Below are 18966 nucleotides of genomic sequence, written 5' to 3'. Positions count from 1 at the left end.
GCTAGCTCTTTTACAAGTGGAGGAGCCCGGCTTTCTTCTTCGTCGCTGCCCGGGGGTCTTCTTCCGACTTCGGGGTCTTGTCCCCCTCTTCGGGGGTCTTGTCCCCTCTTTGATTCTTCTTGCCGGGCCCCCACTTTCTTCCTTTAGCTCTTTTACTACCAGTGGCCCGGTCTTCTGACGCCGCCGCCTCTTCTTCGAACTTCGGGGGTCTTGTCCCCCTCTTTGGTTTTTCTTGTCTGCTCCTTCTTCCGGCTCTTTTACTAGCGATGGCCCGATCTTCTGTCGCCGCCACCTTCTCTTCATCTTGTTCTTCTTCTTGTTGTTCTTCTTCTTCCTTCCTTGAGATGTTGACTCGACACTCTCTCTGGCCGCAATAACAGGGACACAGTGTGCGGCGACTTATATAGGGACAATGAGCGGGGTCACCGGGTGATATCCCCGCCCATTATGATGTCACAGTCCCAGCAAGTCCCCCGAAGTCAGAAGAAGAGGTGGCGGCGACAGAAGACTAGGCCACCACTAGTAAAAGAGTTAAAGGAAGAAAACGGAGGAGTCCGGCGGGAAGACCCCCCAAGACGGAAGAAGACCCTCAGAGCTGTGCAATAAATTATTTTGAAACCTTGTGTTGTGTTTTATTTACATTTTTGTTGTGTTTGTTGTGTTTTATTTACATTGTACCCCAATACTCAATCACATAAGGTGGGGGGCCGGTATCTGGGGGCCCCCTTATTAAAGGGTGCTCCCGGATTCTGAGCCCCCTGCCCGCAGATCCCGACAACCAACGGCCAGGGTTGTCAGGAAGAGGCCCTTGTCCTCATCAACCCCCCATGTTGAGGGCACGTGGCCTGGTACGATTCGGGGGGGGGGGGGCACTCGCTCGTCCTCACCCCTTTTCCTGACCGGCCAGGCTGCATGCTCAGATAAGGGTTTAATATGGTCTTTGGGGAGGTGATGGGGCCAGCAACGTGTCAATCTCGCCCATGGAGGCGGCGACATTGACTTCCTTCGCTAGTCCCGTCTACCTGCTGCCTTGTTCAAAATGAACGGACTTTCCTCCGTGTGTGGGCAAGTCCAATTATTTCAAAAGTACGGTGGACTAGGCCCGCCATAGTCCCGTCATAGTCCGGTTGTGTGTGGGCAGGTCCGCTCGTTCAGAAAGTCTGGCGGATTTTCCGGCGGTTTGTCCGCCAGACTAAGTCCGCTGGATAGTCTGATCGTGTGTACGCGACATAAGAGTTTTCTCTGCCCCATTCTTACATTATAGAAATGCGTGGAAAGAAAAATACGGGCTGCCATTGCTGTCCTACTTCTGAAAATTCTAGTTGCCTAGCTCTCTCTAGCTTCAGTACATTTCAAGTCACTGACTTGGAACAAGTATGCATTGTGACTAAGTTAGAACTCTGATCTGCATGCTTATCCAGGGTCAGTAACTCGAAGGGGCTTACTGAATGCTTAGTGAATGTGGTAAATTTTTCACTTTGCAAAAAATACACATTAATGTGCAAGGAAAATAAAAAATATATTTTTGTGTGCACATGATTGGAACCAAGCTCTGGGAAAATTTTTATTGCAAAGTGAAACTTCCCTTTCTAAGTGCACAGCCTATTTACCTTTAGTAAATCAGCTCCAAAGTATCAAAACCATTGGTTTGACATGGAAATCATCGAACTAGCAGATTTTCTTTAAGTAATATTTAGACTGCAATTGCTGTTGTCACCCTCTAAAAATACTAGCTGCCTGGTAGTTATGCTATTGAGGTGTCTTTTGTTGTTTTTAGATTTCTGACCTACTTTGCCACATGCAACATTCAGTGGCTCAGAAAACACCAAAAACATTAATAAATCATCATGACCACCAGGTAACTAGTATTTCCAGAAGGTGGTTAGCTGTGGTTTCCTCAAAGTACAGACTATGTATATGTAGGGATAAGCTGCTCTCTACTGTTAGCTGCTAATATCACACTGTAATGTATAATTATGTATGTCACTTCCTGACTCAGAGGTTTTTGGGAAAAGATCCTGGAAGGAGGAGATAGAGGGAGTGAGAGAAGGTCTCAGTCACATGTCCTGTCCATGCTACTATTACCAGAACAATTATGCAAGTATTTCTATGTATTAATAGTTTAGCTGTAGTTGCCCATAGCTTCTTGAGTGTATTGCTGAATCCTCGTGACAAACTGAGTATCTCTGCCTTATTAATATTGCACATGCATAGTGCCAGATAACTAGGACTGCGTTCCATGCTTATTGGATAACGGCTTGAGGGTCTCATAACCGCAGAACTTGTCTTCAGGTCTCGGATACACAGACAGAAGCTGCACCATCCTCAGGGACCCCCACAATAGGACTTTTCTGAAAAAGTTATCTGGAGGTATCTCTATTACCGGTATTAACTATATACTGTATACCAGGGTATATGTGCACAATTCCACCAGGATTCCTATTGGGTCCTTTGCTGATAATCTGTGTGTATATTGGGTGTTGTTAATTTCTTCTTATTGTCTATTGGCTGCTATTAATTTCTTTTTACATAAAGCTTGCATTATTTCTATACTGATGTACATCTATATGTTTATGGTTAATGTTATAGCTGATTGCAGCAATTTCTCTTCTCCCAATTATTTTGTTTACATTGCTAGTTCATTTCCCAGAAGGGGAACTCCTCTCTGTTCATAGAGGCCCTGTCCTGGGTGGAGGTACTGACAATTTTTTAGCAATCCCACTCTTCCACTCAGCAACGGTTCTGGTTCTCATATTTACCTGCATGTTTAGCGCAATATGCCATGGGGGGGGGGGGCATTTTTCATAACCCCCTCCCCAGAAGAGGGTACAGATCATGAGCTTCCTACCTGCTCTGAACTGATGGTGATCGCCTCCTGGAGGAGAACCCAGGTCACACATTCTAAGTAGGGACTTGTTGTTAGAGATCCAAGGTATGTCCAGTAGGTTCTCTCTTTAGGTAGCAAATCTGACAGATTAAATTTCTCAAATGGGGATTCTTTATTCTAGGAAGAACAATTACAACACTTGTTAATTGAAATGACAACATCTGATGAAAATAAATTTTACTGGTATGCGACTTTATTAATGACTAGTATTGCCCAAATTATAAGTAGCAATATTGACAAGGGCCATGAGTCAAACAACCACCACCCTCACAAATTTATCATATCTTAGAAGTTTGTAATCATAAACATTTCTCTATGCAATAAACCCACCATTGAAGTTGTTACCTGTATAGTGCAATATGGGAGAATAGACACAAACATTCCTGAATTAGGTTCAGGGCTGGGCCACCTAAGCCCATGGGACTGGTTGCAGTTGTTCCTTTTGCTCTGGCACTGAGAGCTGCCAATATTGCTAAATATTCTTTTGTTGCTAAAAACAATTCAACACAACATAGAAAATGCATGTGAAGGAGCCAGTGCACGCATTCTTTTGGAATGGAAAATCGAAGTAGGTTGATGAAGCTTAGAAGAAGGTCAAATGCAGTTCAGAATGTCAGCTGCAGATCGAACGCACCTGTAAATGAACTCCCAATGATCTTAGAGGCATCTTAGACCCTGTTAACACCTGTGTAGAGCAATTTTCAGTCGTTTTTATTTGAGAGTTTTGCATGATTATTACAAGCATTTTCAGGGCCGTCTTTAATATTGATTGGACCCTGGCCAAACATTTTGTTGGGCCCCCACCCCCAGCTAGACTCAAAATAAGTTTACTGCACTAGATCAGGTAGCGATTGTGATTGGGTGCTAGAGGTTACAACACATCATTTCCGCTTGCTGATTGGTTGCTAGAAGTTACAAAATATCATTACTGCTCAATAATTGGTTTCTAGAGGCTACTGCAAATCATTATTGCTCACTGATTGGTTGCTAGAGGTTACTGCACATCCTAATCTCTGCATACAATTGCGGGTGTGACCAAATTAGCACTAGCATTGAGGGGTGCACTATGCACAGAGTGTAGGGTTGAAAGGTGTGCTACATACAGGGTTGAAGGGTGCACTATGTACAGAAGCAATGTTCAGGGGTACGCTATGTACAGTGTGCAGGGAATGCCCTATTTACAGAGTGGAGGGTTGGGGGGGGGGTGTTAGGTGCAGAGTGCAAGGTTGAGGTTGCACTACATGCAGAGTGCAGGGCTGAGGTTAACACTATGTGCAGAGTGCAGGGTTGAGAGACATGCTACGCACAGACTGCAGGGATCATGGGTGCGCTACATACAGATTGCAGAGTTCAGGGGTGAGCTATGCACAGAGTGCAGGGTTAAGGGGTGCGCTACATGCAGGGATGCACTAGGTGCAGGAGTGAGGTGGGTGCAGAGTGCATGGGGTGAGGTGAGGGCAGAGTGCAGGGGGTGAAGTGGGTGCAGAGTGCAGGGGGTGAAGTAGGTGCAGAGTGCAGGGGGTGAGGGGGGTACAGAGTGCAGGGGGTGAGGTGGGTGCAGAGTCCAGGGGGTGAGGTGGGTGCAGTGTGCAGGAGTGAGGTTGGTGCAGAGTGCAGGAGTGCACAGCTCCCCCCCCCCAGATTCTAGTGTAGCGCTCCATACTCCAGCCCCCCCCCCCCAGTACAAGGCAAGACTTTTCTCCCACAAAGTCCCTCCCATTCCAGTACAGAGTTTTTCTCTGTCCCAAATGCTACTCACATCACAGCATGTTGTCCTCCGATGTCTGTGCAGCATGCCAGTTCCGGAGGCAGCTTCCTCTGTGCAGATTCCCTGCCCCCTTCCTCCTGTGCTCTCACAGATCGTGTGTGTACCAAAATTATCAGAGTGGCCACTGGGAGAGGAGTGCTGTCATTTGGAAATACAGAAGCAGTGCTATGGCAGATTGGCCCTATAGACTTCCCAGTCTATAGGGCCAATCTGCCTTCAATCTGCCTCAAAGAAGCTCATGTACTTTTTTGTAGTGACAGGTTTGCTACAGGTGACAAAATTCTCAGTTGACAACGGGCATTCAAATTAATGCTAGAGCAACAAAGGAAGTGCTACAACCCCAAAATCCCATAAGGATAGACAGGATGAGATCAAGACGTCTGTGCCGGACTCTTAGCCCTTGTACACACGGTCGGAGATTCCATCGGAATGTGTCCGATCGGAGCGTTTTGTCGGATATTCCGACTGTGTGTGGTCTGCATTGGACTGTTTCCGTTGGAATATCCGTCGGACCAACTTTTCCAACTTGCTGGAAATATTTTCCGACAAAATGCTCCGATCAGACATACTCCGATCATGTGTAGAGAATTCCGATCGGACAAAGTGCCACGCATGCTCAGATCAAATTCCTACACCAAAGCTATTGGCTATTAGCGTGAACATAGTCCCGTCGTAACGAAATAACGTCATCACGACGGATTTTCTGACAACTTTGTCCGACGGTGTGTATACAACAGTTTCGGACAAAATCCGACGGATATGGTTGTCGGAATCTCCGACCGTGTGTACAAGGGCTTATAGTATTGAACATCCAAAATCCAATAAAGGGAGTAAAAATCCGGCAATAGGACATATTGGCATCGAAATTGCTATTTATATGTTTATTTAATCCATCAAACCATAAAAAGGAATCAATTCCTAAAAATGAACGTGTTTCAGCCTCCTACATAGGCCTTAGGCATGACCTTTGGAAAGGTGAACTTAGCTCATAAAATAAGAGCAGCTACTACTTTTTATTCAATATTTGACTCCCAACCTTTTGGGGACACCTATTAGCAAAAGTATGTAAAGGACACAACCCTGCCACACCCCCACACAGGGGAATTAAACAAAAAAATGTTAGCTATTTACAAATGTAGCAAATTAGAAATTGGATGAAAGGTTTAGCACTATGAAACACTTAAAAAAAAACTATATAGATCAGACCAAAATGAGGGGCAATGAGGAGGAAGGGGGGGCAGAGGTACTTTGTTCCAAATCAGGAACAGTTGAGATCTATGCATAAGGTTCCAGAACCAGTAAGCTTGCACAGGTCACCAGACATGACAAAGGTTGCGCAGTTGTGAATTTGACTTAAATGCAAGAAAACAGACATTAAAAAATGTACCTTTCCTCCTTCTATAAAAATGAATAAAAATGAGCAGTTAAAAAAATTAGAATTTTCCATTTTCATTAGGCCTAAAATTTTGGAAGGCTCCAGATACTGTGCATACATATATATATATATATATATATATATATATATATATATATATATATATATGTGTGTGTGTGTGTGTGTGTGTGTGTGTGTGTGTGTGTGTGTGTGCCTTAAGGGGAACGTGGCTCTCAGCACCCAGATTTAAAGTATGATTGTTCCATCTGGTGCTTCTGTTATATACCTTTGTTTTTACTTTGTCCAAGTTATCAATTATACTTTGTAGTACAGGATTTGGTTCTCCAATCTGCAATAAAACACAGATACAGATACAGGTTGTAATTAAAGTAGTGTGATAGCCATCATTACCAAAGCACATGAAAGAAAAAAATTACCCAATCTGAACTATGATCTGCAAATAAAAGTCATCGATTTAATCAACTAATGTTTTACCAACATGTTTACAGGGCTTATTTTCTGCATGATAAAATCATTTTTATGCTGTGCACTTTGATCCCTCTTTGATCCACTGTTGTAACCAGATATCTGATTCTTTTCCCCATAATCAAACGGTATACAGTCAGTCAAGCTGGCCATACATGAGTCATTCTTTTTTTTTCCGTTCTAACGGCGGGTTGAACAAAAGAAAAAGCTTAATAAAGCAGTGAGTCCTGATGGTATTCATCCCAGGGTTCTAAGAGAACTTTGTGATATAGTTGTTGGACCATTAAAAAATCTTTTTAATCAATCTCTTCTAATGCCCTATACACATGGTTGGAAATTCCGACTGAAAAAGTCCAATCGGATTATGATGTCGGAAAATCCAATCGTGTGTGGACTTTTTCCGCCGGAATGTCCGACTGTGTGTACAGGGCATAACAGGAGAAGTACCTGGCCATATGTGACATCTTTTTTTTTTTTTTGTTCTACCAGCAAGTTGAACAAAAGAAAATGACTTGACTCTCCATGCATGACCGCCATTGATGCAGGTGGGGGAATCACTCTCGCTGGGCCTTTGTATCCTCTGGATCCTTTTATATGCCTGTGATCTGCTTGCTCAGCAGGGGACTTGACCTCTGTTCCCCACTGAGCAGGTAGATGACAGTCTGGTCTCCTCTGTGAGCAGTCAGATGTAAACACACAACTGCCCTCCGATCTGCAGGATGGAAGGGGAACAGGTCCCCATCCGTCTATTTATAGTGGATCGGATTGGCTGTAGGAGGGTGTAAACGGAGACAAATGTCCACTTACACCCGCCATTCCATAGAAGAAAATGGAGGTTCCAATCAGGTCCGCCTGAAACACGGACAGGTGGACCCAATCAGAACGTTTGTGTGAAAGGGCCCAAAAAGTGGGGAGACTTCCCCCCCTCAGAATACGCAGCTATGATCGAGAGAACATTTTCCAACATGCTGGTTGTACATAAGATAGATCGACTAGATCAACCAGCCTGTCCATGCATGTATTGAAATGTGTCCTGTCCCTGCTGAACCAGCCGAATTTTTTTTCCAAGCAATGAGGGGCCTAAATGTGCACTGTAATTATGTCTGTTGATAAACAGCTTCTCCGAGGTAAAACTGCAGATTTCATCTGAGACTAAAACATAAAACATTTTACAGATACATTCGCCAAGCACATACCCTCTTAACCTTTTCCTTCCCTCCAGCCCTATGCTACAACTTTCTGCCTCTTCTTTCCTCTACCAGACCAGTAGAGAACAATCCCCAGCCTTAGTGGAGGACCAGTTTCTCTATACAAGGCCTAAACCTCCATGAACAATCTAGTAACAAGTATAAGATCCTCTCAATGGACGATGACTACTGTGTGTACACATTTGTGGGACCTGAGCTATCTTTTTTTTTTTTTTTTCTTACAAATCCTTCTTAAAAAACACTATTCTGTAAAAAAAAAAAAAAAAAAAAAAAAAAAGTAAAAATAAAGTAGGACTGCATCCTTTGTCTATCCTGGCATTTCCGATGAAATTTGTAAACTGAAATCCTCACCTATGGAAATAATATTATCTTCTCACAGTCCAGCCTGACCAGGACTGGGCACTATCATGTTACACATGCATTGTTTGTTTTTTTGGCTTTAATAATTTTTCCCCTGCCTCACTCTGTAGCTAGGGGATGCTCTATGTAGTTAGTCTCACCCTTCTTCTTCCTACTTTAGCTGTCATTCAGCACATATACTGTATTCTGCTGGAACTACACACATTATGATGGTTTACCTATCTGATGTTCATCTGTTATGATCTGCACAAGTTTTGGATTGAGGCTGGCTTCACATATGAGCATGCAGCGGCTCACAGCAGGGGTCCTGTGTGTCCTCATTCACTGTTGCAGGTCCGATTTCAGCCCAAATTTTGGGCTGAATTCAGACCTAAAATGGACCAAAAGACGCACAGCGTTCCTGTGCAAATGGCACCGGAGTCGCTGCAGGGATATGTAAACCAGCTCCATAGAGAGCCGGTCATAATTTCATGCTATTTCGGATTGGGGAATCTGCATCCAATTGACACTAGTGTGAACCCAGCTTAAAGCTTTTATGATCTGCAAGATCATTTAGATCGAGTCACCGTCTGCCAAGCTACCGAGACTGTATGTTAAAGCAGAGTTACAGATTTTTTTTTTGTGCTTATTAAAAGTCAGCAGCTACAAAAAGTGGAGCTGCTGACTTTCAATAAACACACACTCACCTGTCCCAGGATCAAGCGATGCGGCCGCCCGAACCTTCGCTTCTCTACCTTGCCTCTCCCCAGTGCCGGCATTACAAGTGTGGGCACCTGGCTGTGACAGGTTGCAGCTTCACAGCTGGGTGCGCACTGTGCATGCACCTCCTTAGTGGCCGGGCAAACTTTGGGAACCTGTGACGTGTCACAGAAGGTTGCAGGGAGAGAGGGGGAGAGGAGAACTTCAGCTTGAGTTGCCTAGGCGGCCCAAGCGAAGGTAGAAGTGGGGTACCTGTCAAAACTAGGTACCTGCTCCCCACCCCCAAAAAATGACATGCCAAATGTGGCATAGAAGGAGTTGAGGAGTGCTTAACCACTTCAATACAGGGCACTTTCACCCCCTTCCTTCCCAGCCCAATTTTCAGCTTTCAGCGCTCTAGCGCTTTCAGTGACAATTGCGCGGTCATGCTACACTGTACCCAAATGAAATTGTTATCATTTTGTTCGCACAAATAGAGCTTTATTTTGGTGTTATTTATTCACGACTCCGTTTTTTTTTTTTTTGCGATATAAGCGCAAAAAAAGCGGAAATTTGGGAAAAAAACAATATTTTCTTTTTTCTATTTGAAAAGAAATCCAATAAAATCAAATTTTGTCATAAATTTAAGCCAAAATGTATTCTGCTACATGTTTTTGGTAAAAAAAATTCCGTTAAGTGTATAATAATTGGTTTGTGTGATCACGGACATATGTACGCAAATGATCATGTACATATGTGTGCAGGTGATCACGTACATATGTGTGCAGATAATCATTGGGACATGTGATTTTAGTGGGACATATGTGGGGGACATGTTTTTATTATTAGGGACATGTGTTTTTATTATTTGGGGACATGTATGTTTTGGGGACATGTGTGTTTTGGGGACATATGTGGGGACTGTGTTTTCACTGTGTGGTGTGTTGTGTGTTTACACTACACTGATGATCAGTGAGTAAAAAGCTGTGAAAAGCAGCCCATACTCACTGATCATCAGCCGGCTGCAGCGTTCTGCTCTCCTCTTCTCAGCGGTGACTTCCGTGTGAGGAGAGGAGAGCCGATTGCCTAGCAACCGGCTGTTTGTTTACATCACATGACGGCCGTGATTGGACACGGCCGTCATGTGATCAGGAGGGCCAATCACAGAGCCCTCCTGCCGATCTGAGATGTGCCGTGTCCGGGTGACACGAGCACATCGGGATCGCGCCGCTGCGCGGGCGCGCGCGCGCGCGATCCCGCTGCTCCTGAATGACGTTCCTGAACGTCCTATCAGGAGCAGGCGGCTCCCACCCGGCCGTATATATACATTGGCCGGGTGGGAAGTGGTTAAAGCAGAACTTCCACTTTTGGGTGGAACTCCACTTTAAGCTACCTCACCACACCTGGATCAGTTATAGAGATCATGCGTTCAGTGCTTAGTTTGAGGAAGCAGAACAGGCACCATTTATATCTTTCAGGGCCAGTAGCTGGCCTGGCATACGTACAAGGACTGGAACACAGACTGTGTTCCAGTCCTTGTACGAATACCAGGCCAGCCACAGAGAGTAATGCCTGATCTATAATTACCCCATTAGGGCGCAGGGGCTCTGCCCCCTAATCTATGCACCGGCTCCTGATCTCCATGCAGGGCCCTGGACGTATGGATTTCAATGTTTTTTGTTTTTTTTTGTAGAAGCACATGATTTGAGCTTAAGGCTCTAATTGGCTTGAAAGGGTAGGCTTGGGACACAGAGCACTGTATCCTGAGCTCACCCAGTTGTGTGACATTAGCAAATTAATATTCGCTAACGTCTTCCTGCATCTTCTCCCGGCCAATCAGAAAACGAGTCCTGAGACCCCATTGGCCAGGGGTCTCAGGACCCACTTCCTGTTTAGCCAGGAGGAGAAGCAATGGCCCTGGCTCTTCCCTCAGCAAGATGGAGCAAGGAGCAGCGGGCAGAGGGCCAGAAACAGGCACTTCGAGGAGCCCTACCCTGGATCCAGCACCACCTCGTCATTGGAAGGTAAGACCACAGATCGTTGCCTTCCCGTCCGACCTGCCCGGGGGGAGGTTTGTTTGCTGCCCCCCAAATTATTGAGCACCGCCCACCACTGGGTCTCAGCATATAAATTGTAAACACCTTACATAATGTTTGTTTCTCAAACTTCTAGCAGGTTGTAGTCTTTGAGAGATAACAACATGTCAGTGCAAGTGTACATCCAAATGTGTAGTTTAGTGTCAGTAATAGAATAGATTAAGTTATATTTACCTTTAATAGCACTCCTATTACAGCCAAACCGTCTGAATGTTTAGTGGCTTCCTCAAAAGATAAATATCTTTGTGAATTCCAATGAACAATATGCAACTTGAAGAACAAACAAAAAAAAAAAATGATATGAAGGAATTCTATCCATGTACAGTTTGGTTACAAGCAATACAATATACTTAGTTTGAAATGCAATAAAATATATTAGGATACTACCATAAGTTATTATTATTATTGTTAGTATTACTGTTATCATCATAGCTGTGGACCCCTCTATTGTAATATTAATAATAGTAATAGGGCCAGTTTATTTCTTCTCCATACCTGAACCATCTTACCTCAGCAGCATAAGTTTGGCCATCTATTACATGCTCAGATCCATCTCTATCCGATGCTCCCCAGTGAAAATGGAATTGCCGCAAGCGATAATGGCTAGTCAGTGGACCTTCACTCAGTACTACAAGACACAAAGATCAATAAGCACTGTTACAGAACACGTTGTAGAGAGCATGTGTTAACACAAATGAAGCACCATATATAAGGCTGTGTTTAAAGTGCAATTCTTTGAATCATGAGTAATAAATATGTGAAATGTCAGTTATTTCAAAGGAAATCTATTCTGAGCTAAAACCAGTTCTATGAATTCCATTTCAACAGGATACCAGGGAGCTTCTGATATGTGGGGTGGGGTGTGTCAACGCCCTAAATATGAACAAAAGAGAAAAAGTGGGAAGTGGGACTCTATTTGAAGTACGTGGTTACAAAACAATAAATTGGTAAAAAATCATATTTATTGGAACATGTAATATATAATATATACAACCCTTACATAGGTCTGCATCAAGGTACAATTGTACATAATAGTAATGGTATTAAATTAAATTAAATTCATACCCATATTAAAAAATAATACCTAGGTGACCTGTATTCTCTCTAATTTCTGTCATTGTTGTTGGATACATACAGTTATAAATCATTATAAATCATACAGTTATAAATTGCATGATTGTATGGAATTCATGTAAAAATCCTGGAACACATGATACATGTAGAAAAGTTCCATAAAACACCTGTAAAAAATATGATAATATTGAACACGGCATCTGATAGCTCACCACGTTTCGTTGCTTATTGCCACTCTTCAGGAGCAAGCACATGGTAAGTATCTGCAATAAATCACATGGGTTCCTAAATGGTCTAGCATGGTAAAGGATATAAAATATGATATGAAAACAAAAATGGTAAAAGCGCCCCCCTATATTACTTACAAAATGTATTGGTATGTTGATGGTAAGGTATGCGCCCTGGATGTATCATTTCCAGGAAATTAGGTAGTGTGTTCCACGACAGAGAGCCAGCACAAACAATGGCCAAGGCGGAAGTGTATCTATAGAGTGTTCCTCATATGTGATCAAATGGTGGTTAGCACCAGCATATGACTAGGACATTGCCTCATATAAAGTCCCAAACTTTTCTTTTTTAAATAATGTCCTAAATATGTAGCATGCAACTTCCTCTCTTTCTTCCTGATGTATTGCCAAGCACAATCATATGTCACCAAACAGATCCAAACAAAGCAGCTTTAAATCTGACAGGCATCCCCAAGGAATTTCCTTGTTCTAATGCTCAGGCTTACTGCAAGTGACACAAGGAACCTTACCCACAATACATGTTTGGGAAATGCCCGTCCTCATTAATTAAAGACAAGAAAAAAAAGTTGCCAGATTATTAAATGATCCACTAAACAGGTAGAGTGGTGCACTATAGCTATGCCCAGGGGCGGAACTGACCATTTGGCCACTCAGGCACTGCCCGAGGGCCCCGGGCCACTAGCGGGGCCCATCAGGGTTGCCAGCCTCAGTAAAATCAGGGACAGTATGTAAAAATCTGTGTTTTTTTTAAATCTGTCTCTAAAATGTCTCTTACCGACATCCTTTTGGTCTAAAAATCCTGAGATTATAGCTGCCCCACCGCTCAGGTACCTTCTCAGCCAATAGAAACATGTCTGTGTATACTGTGTGTACATGTATGTGTATACTGTGTAATTGTATACTGTGTGTGTGTATACTGTGTGGCCCCATAATCTCCAATTGCCTGGGGGCCCCATAATCTCCTATTGCCCAGGGGCCCCATGAGTTGTCAGTCCGCCCCTGGCTATGCCTAAATGCAAGTCTAAGGTAGGTTGTCTATGTTTGCAGTATAGGTCACTCTGCATGCAGGACTGTGTTTGCCATAAGACATTTGTAGGCCACAACCTACAGTACCAGGGTTAGAGGAGCAGTACCAAAATTTACAAACAGCAATCAATTTTTCTTTTTTTTTTTTTCTGGCCATTTCTGGACATTTTTTCTTGGAGTAAAACCAACAATTTAACTATAATGGAAAGTGTGTGCAGGAAAAGCTGAGAGCAGCCAAAAGGCTTCTTATAGGGACAATCCTCCTTTCTCATTTAGAGGTCTGTACATTTAACCTTTCCCGTCCAGTTTTGGCATCCTTCTAACAGGGTCTTTATGCCTGGGAGCCAGGAAGGGCCAGCCAATGACGTGACCAATGTGATTGGTTGTCACATGATAGGGAGCTGGTCCTGCCAACCCCTGATCATTAACAGAGACTGATAGTTGTCTTTGACCACTTGGTCACTGTGCAGGGAGCATGTATTGAGTACGCTCTGAGAACTTCAAGTCACACCTGAATTTTTTTTTTACACCTGAATTCGCACAAAATAGTGCAGAAACTTTTTTCAAATAGGTGAGGCACCGCAAAGTCATGGTCGCACCAATTTGAACAATTCCATTGCCGACAATAGGGTGTTACTTGGATCTGTCAAATCACATGACAAGTTGCACCAGTGTGAACAGGAGCTAAAGGGGTAATGCTGGGAACTCTGATGTAAGTGGAGGCTTAAGTAAGTAGAAACCCCCTTACATCAAAGTTCGCCTTTACACCAGAGTCCACAGCGTCCCAGCTTGAAAAAAAAAATTGCTGTGCGCCACTAAAATGTTCAGGTTTGACTTGAAGAGAAGGTGGCAACCCTATACTTGAATCAATGTAATAATGTATAATGTAGCCATGTCTGGAATTATTCTTTAGTTATACCTCACTCACTAAGCAAAGTGAAAATATACTTTGCAAACGGAACATGATCTACTCCTTTAGTAAAATGATCCATATGCACTATATTACCAAAACCTTTAATGCCATGCCAGTCTTAGTCTGTACGTTTCTATATTGAGTTGGCCCACCCTTTGCAGCTATAAAAGCTTCAACTCTTCTGGGAAGGCTGTCCACAAGGTTTAGGAGTGTGTCTATGAGAATGTTTGACCATTATTCCAGAATCGCATTTGTGAGGTCAGGCATTGATGTGGACAAGAAGGCCTGGCTCGCAAGTCTCCACTCTAATTCATCCCAAAGGTGATCTATCGGGTTGAGGTCAAGACTCAGGGAGGACAGACCATATTGGCCCCATAAAGAATAAGGAAGGACATCTGGTTACAAAGGATGGGAGATGGCGAAGGTATTGAATTTATTCTTCTCCTCAGTTTTCACAATGGAATTGGGGGACTTCAGTAACCAAAACTGCAGTGTTTATCCTCATGACACATCAAAGAAAGCACCTCCATGGTTAACAGAGGACAGAATTAAAATTAGACTTGGGAAACTTAACATTAATAAATCACCAGGACCAGATGGCTTGCACCCGAGGGTGCTTAGGGAACTCGGTCACGTAATTGGCAGACCATTGTTTCTAAGTTTTACTAACAGTCTACTGACTGGAATGGTACTAGCTGATTTCAGAAAAGCCAATGTAGCACCAATATTTAAAAAGGGCCCAAAATACATCCCTGGGAATTACAGACCAGTTAGCCTAACATCAATAGTATGTAAACTCTTGGAGGGGATGATAAGGGATGATATACAAGATTTTAGTAATTAGAACGGTATCATTAGCAGTAATCAGCATGGATTCATGAAGAATTGTTCTTGCCAAACTAATCTACTAACCTTCTATGAAGAGGTGAGTTGCCAGCTAGATAAAAGAAGGCCCGTAGATGTGGTGTATCTGGATTTTGCAGAAGCATTTGACACAGTTCCCCATAAACCTTTACTGTACAAAATAAGGTCCGTTGGCATGGACCATAGGGTGAGTACATGGATTGAAAACTGGCTACTAGACATGTGCATTCGTTTTCGTCCAAATGCATTTTCATCCGAATTTCAGCTATTTTCGTTTTCGTTTTGACAAACGATGACGAAAGCACAGAATCCGAAAAACGAAAGATCCAACATAAATAAATGCTTTATTTTCGTTTTCGTTGTTACAACAGTTCAATATAGAATAGGAGATTCGATGTGACTCTGACAATAACAATCTGTGTCTATAGAACCTGTGGTCGAATGTGCCTAACCTTAACTCTATTAGTCCAAGATTATATAGAGAAAATATTCGACAGAGAAAAAAGATTTGACAGAGAGAAAAGATTCTGCAAGTTACTGTCCTAAAAAGTGTTTGGGGACCCGGGTCCTGCCCCAGGGGACATGTATCAATGCCAAAAAAGTTTTAAAAACTGCATTTTTTTCGGGAGCAGTGATTTTAATAATGATTAAAGTGAAACAATAAAAGTGTAATATTCCTTTAAATTTCGTACGGGGCGGGGGGGGGGGGGGGGTGTCTAATAGTATGCCTGTGAAGGGGCGCATGTTTCTGGTGCTTAGAACTGTCCCTGCACAAAGTGTCATTTATGCAGGAAAAAAAGTCCTTTAAAATCACTCGCATCTATTAAAATATATAAAAAATAAATAAATAAAAAAGCGTGGGGGTCCCCCAAATTCAATTACCAGGCCCTTCAGGTCTGGTATGGATATTAAGGGGAACCCTGCATCAAATTTAAAAAAAATTTGATGTGGGGTTCCCCCTAAATATCCATACCAGACCCTTCAGGTCCCTTACCATTTCAAACGGGGGGGGGTCTGGGGGTCCCCTTGTTATAGGGGGCTTCCAGATTCTGATAAGCCCCCTGCCCACAGACCCCCACAACCACCGGCCACGGTTGTGGGGATGAGGCCCTTCTCCACATCAATATGGGGACAAGGTGCTTTGAGGGGTCACAGACCCCCAAAGCATCCTTCCAATGTTGAGGGCATGTGGCCTGGTACGGTTCAGGAGGGAGGAGGGCGCTCTCTCGTCCCCCCCCCTCTTTTCCTGCGGCCTGCCAGGTTGCGTGCTTGGATGAAGGGTCTGGTATGGATTTTTAGGGGGACCCCCGCGTAAATTTTTTATTTTATTTGACGCAGGGTTCCCCTTAATATCCATACCAGACCTGAAGGGCCTGGTAATTGAATTTGGGGGACCCCCACGCTTTTTTTTTTTTATCAATGACTTTCAATGAGTGTTCTCTGTATTACGGAGCAGACAATTCATAATAGCTGCGAGTGATTTTAAAGGACTTTTTTTCCTGCACAAATGACACTTTATGCAGGGACAGTTCTAAGCACCAGAAACATGCGACCCTTCACAGGCATACTATAGACACCCCCCAGCTACGAATTTTAAAGGAATATTACACTTTTATTGTTTCACTTTAATCATTATTAAAATCACTGCTCCAGAAAAAACGGCAGTTTTTAAAACTTTTTTTTGCATTGATACATGTCCCCTGGGGCAGGACCCAGGTCCCCAAACACTTTTTAGGGCAGTAACTTGCATATTAGCCTTTAAAATTAGTACTTTACATTTTGAACGTTGGAGTCCCATAGAGTTTAATAGGGTTCTAAAGTTCACACGAAGTATGCTATATACTAGCTCAGTCGAATCTTCTTTATACATTTGACAGACACCATAAGCCTTCAAAGACAGATTCGACCGTAATTCATGTGGATTTTCAGACGAATGCATTTCGGGAGTAACTAAATAAATACATTTTTCGGACGAAAACGAAATTCCGAAACGAAATATTTTACTCTGCACATGTCTACTGGCTACAAGGGCGAGTTCAGAGGGTGGTGATAAATGGGGAGTACTTGAAATGGTCAGGGGTGGGTAGTGGGGTCCCCCAGGGTTCTGTGCGGTGACCCCAATTTAATTTGTACATAAACAACCTGGAGGATGGGGTAAACAGTTCAATCTCTGTATTTGCGGATGATACTAAGCTAAGCAGGGCAATAACTTCCCCGCAGGATGTGGAAACCTTGCAAAAAGATCTGAACAAATTAAATGGGTAGGCAACTACATGGCAAATGAGGTTCAATGTAGAAAAATGTAAAATAATGCATTTGGGTAGCAAAAATATGAATGCAATCCATACACTGGGGGGAGAACCTCTGGGGTAGGGATGAGCTTCGTGTTCGAGTCGAACATACGTTCGACTCGAACATCAGCTGTTCGCCCGTTCGGCGAATTCCGAACGTTATGGGCCGTTTACGCCAAATTCGTGTGGCGCTCACGGCCCACAATGCACTGCGTCATCGCAGTGCATTGCTGGCTCATGATTGGCCAAGCATGCACTGTGACCCCGCATGCTTGGCCAATCACAGCGCCAGCAGCGAGGAGAGCCATGATTGGCCACAGGCAGGATGCCTGTGGCCAATCATAGCTCAGGCTGTGTAGTACACGCCCCACACTATATAAGGCCGCCAGTGCGGCGGCCTAGTGTAGTGTGTTGGCGTCTGAAGCAGTTAGTGGGTGTTCTGTGTATCTTCAACACAGTACACACCGATCATTATCGGATGATTTTCGATCTTGCTCTTCTGTAGTGGTTGTTGTCTGCTTGCCCTGACCGCAGTATACACCGCTATATTCACCTCACCTATATAGCTAGTGATCTATCTTTTATAATAGAGCTTGCAGTCAGTAGTGTTAGGAGCTTGTGCGTGCTGTCTGCGTGCTCTGTACCCAGTACACACCGCTATATCCACCTACATAGCTCTTCTCTATTTGAGCCCACTTGCCATCTGCAGGAGTTATTGGAAGTTGTGTGTGCCTCCAGCACAGCACAGTATACATCTGTATATACCCCTTTATCTCTGGTGTTCTATAATAAAGGCATCTGCAGGAGTTAGTGGGTTTTTTGTGCCTCCAGCACAATATACACCTGTATTTACCGTTTATTGCTGTTCTCTAATAGAGCCATCTGCAGGGCTTAGTGGGTGTTGTGTGACTCCATTACACTGCTGTTTTACCCAACTCCCTTCAGGCCATTACCATGTCTGGAAGGCCAGCAAGGAGAGGCAGACAGGCGCGAGCCGATAAAAGAAGGCAAGCAGGCTCTGTGTCTAGAGACAACAGTGCTGGTCGTGGACGCTGTGCATTGTCATCAGCACGTGGCCATAGGACACGCTTGTCCTTCTTTTCGGCAGCTGGACATGTTGAACCGCAACATGCCAATGACTTGGTAGAGTGGATGACCAAGCCCTCTTCATCCTCCTCATCCTCTCTCACCCAGTCTCAGGGTACTAGCAAAGCAGCTGCCAACGCATCGTCTTCCCTATCTCTCAATGTCATCATCAGTGACTCCTTCCCTAGACCCACCACGTCCTCCTGAGGAGTCTCCTGAACTCTTTGAGCACAGTGTTGGGTATATGCTCCAGGAGGATGCCCAGTGTTTTGTAGGCTCTGATGATGACACTCAGCTAGAGGAAGGCAGTAACGTGAGCGCAGAGAGAGGGGATGCTCAAGAAGGACAGCAATCTGGCAGTCATGTTCCACAAGCTGCAGCATACTGCCAGGTTTGCTACAGCGATGAAGAGGGAGGGGATGATGAGGGCACTGACTCCACGTGGGTGCCTGGTAGGAGAGAGGAGAAGGAGGAGGCACATGTCCAACGAGGCAGGATGCCCTCCGGGGGCCAGCTTAGGGGCAGCACACCAACTGAATCACACCGCAGAGCTCCGCTTGTGCAGGGCGCTGCCTCTGCGCGTTATTCTAAAAGTTCTTTGGTGTG

At 44.0% G+C, this 18966-nt stretch overlaps 1 protein-coding gene across 5 annotated transcripts in view; it reads right to left on the bottom strand.

The window, feature by feature from the left end:
• The window catches only part of LOC143997381 (carbonic anhydrase 13-like), a 107598-nt gene that overhangs the window by 7011 nt on the left and 81621 nt on the right, over window positions 1-18966 (bottom strand). For all 5 annotated transcript variants that reach the window (XM_077492970.1, XM_077492968.1, XM_077492969.1 and 2 more), the window contains exons 3-6: window positions 11368-11486; window positions 11033-11128; window positions 6317-6379; window positions 2849-3004 (exon numbers count right to left, since the gene is read on the bottom strand). In XM_077492970.1, the coding sequence (XP_077349096.1) occupies window positions 2849-3004; window positions 6317-6379; window positions 11033-11128; window positions 11368-11486 (434 nt within the window). The remainder of the gene's footprint in view (window positions 1-2848; window positions 3005-6316; window positions 6380-11032; window positions 11129-11367; window positions 11487-18966) is intronic.

The sequence above is a fragment of the Lithobates pipiens genome, unplaced genomic scaffold (genome assembly GCF_037356315.1).
Source record: "Lithobates pipiens isolate NorthernLeopardFrog02 unplaced genomic scaffold, aLitPip1_a1.2 Scaffold_19, whole genome shotgun sequence".
NCBI lineage: Eukaryota > Metazoa > Chordata > Amphibia > Anura > Ranidae > Lithobates > Lithobates pipiens.
This window is presented reverse-complemented; position numbering and strand designations above follow the sequence as displayed.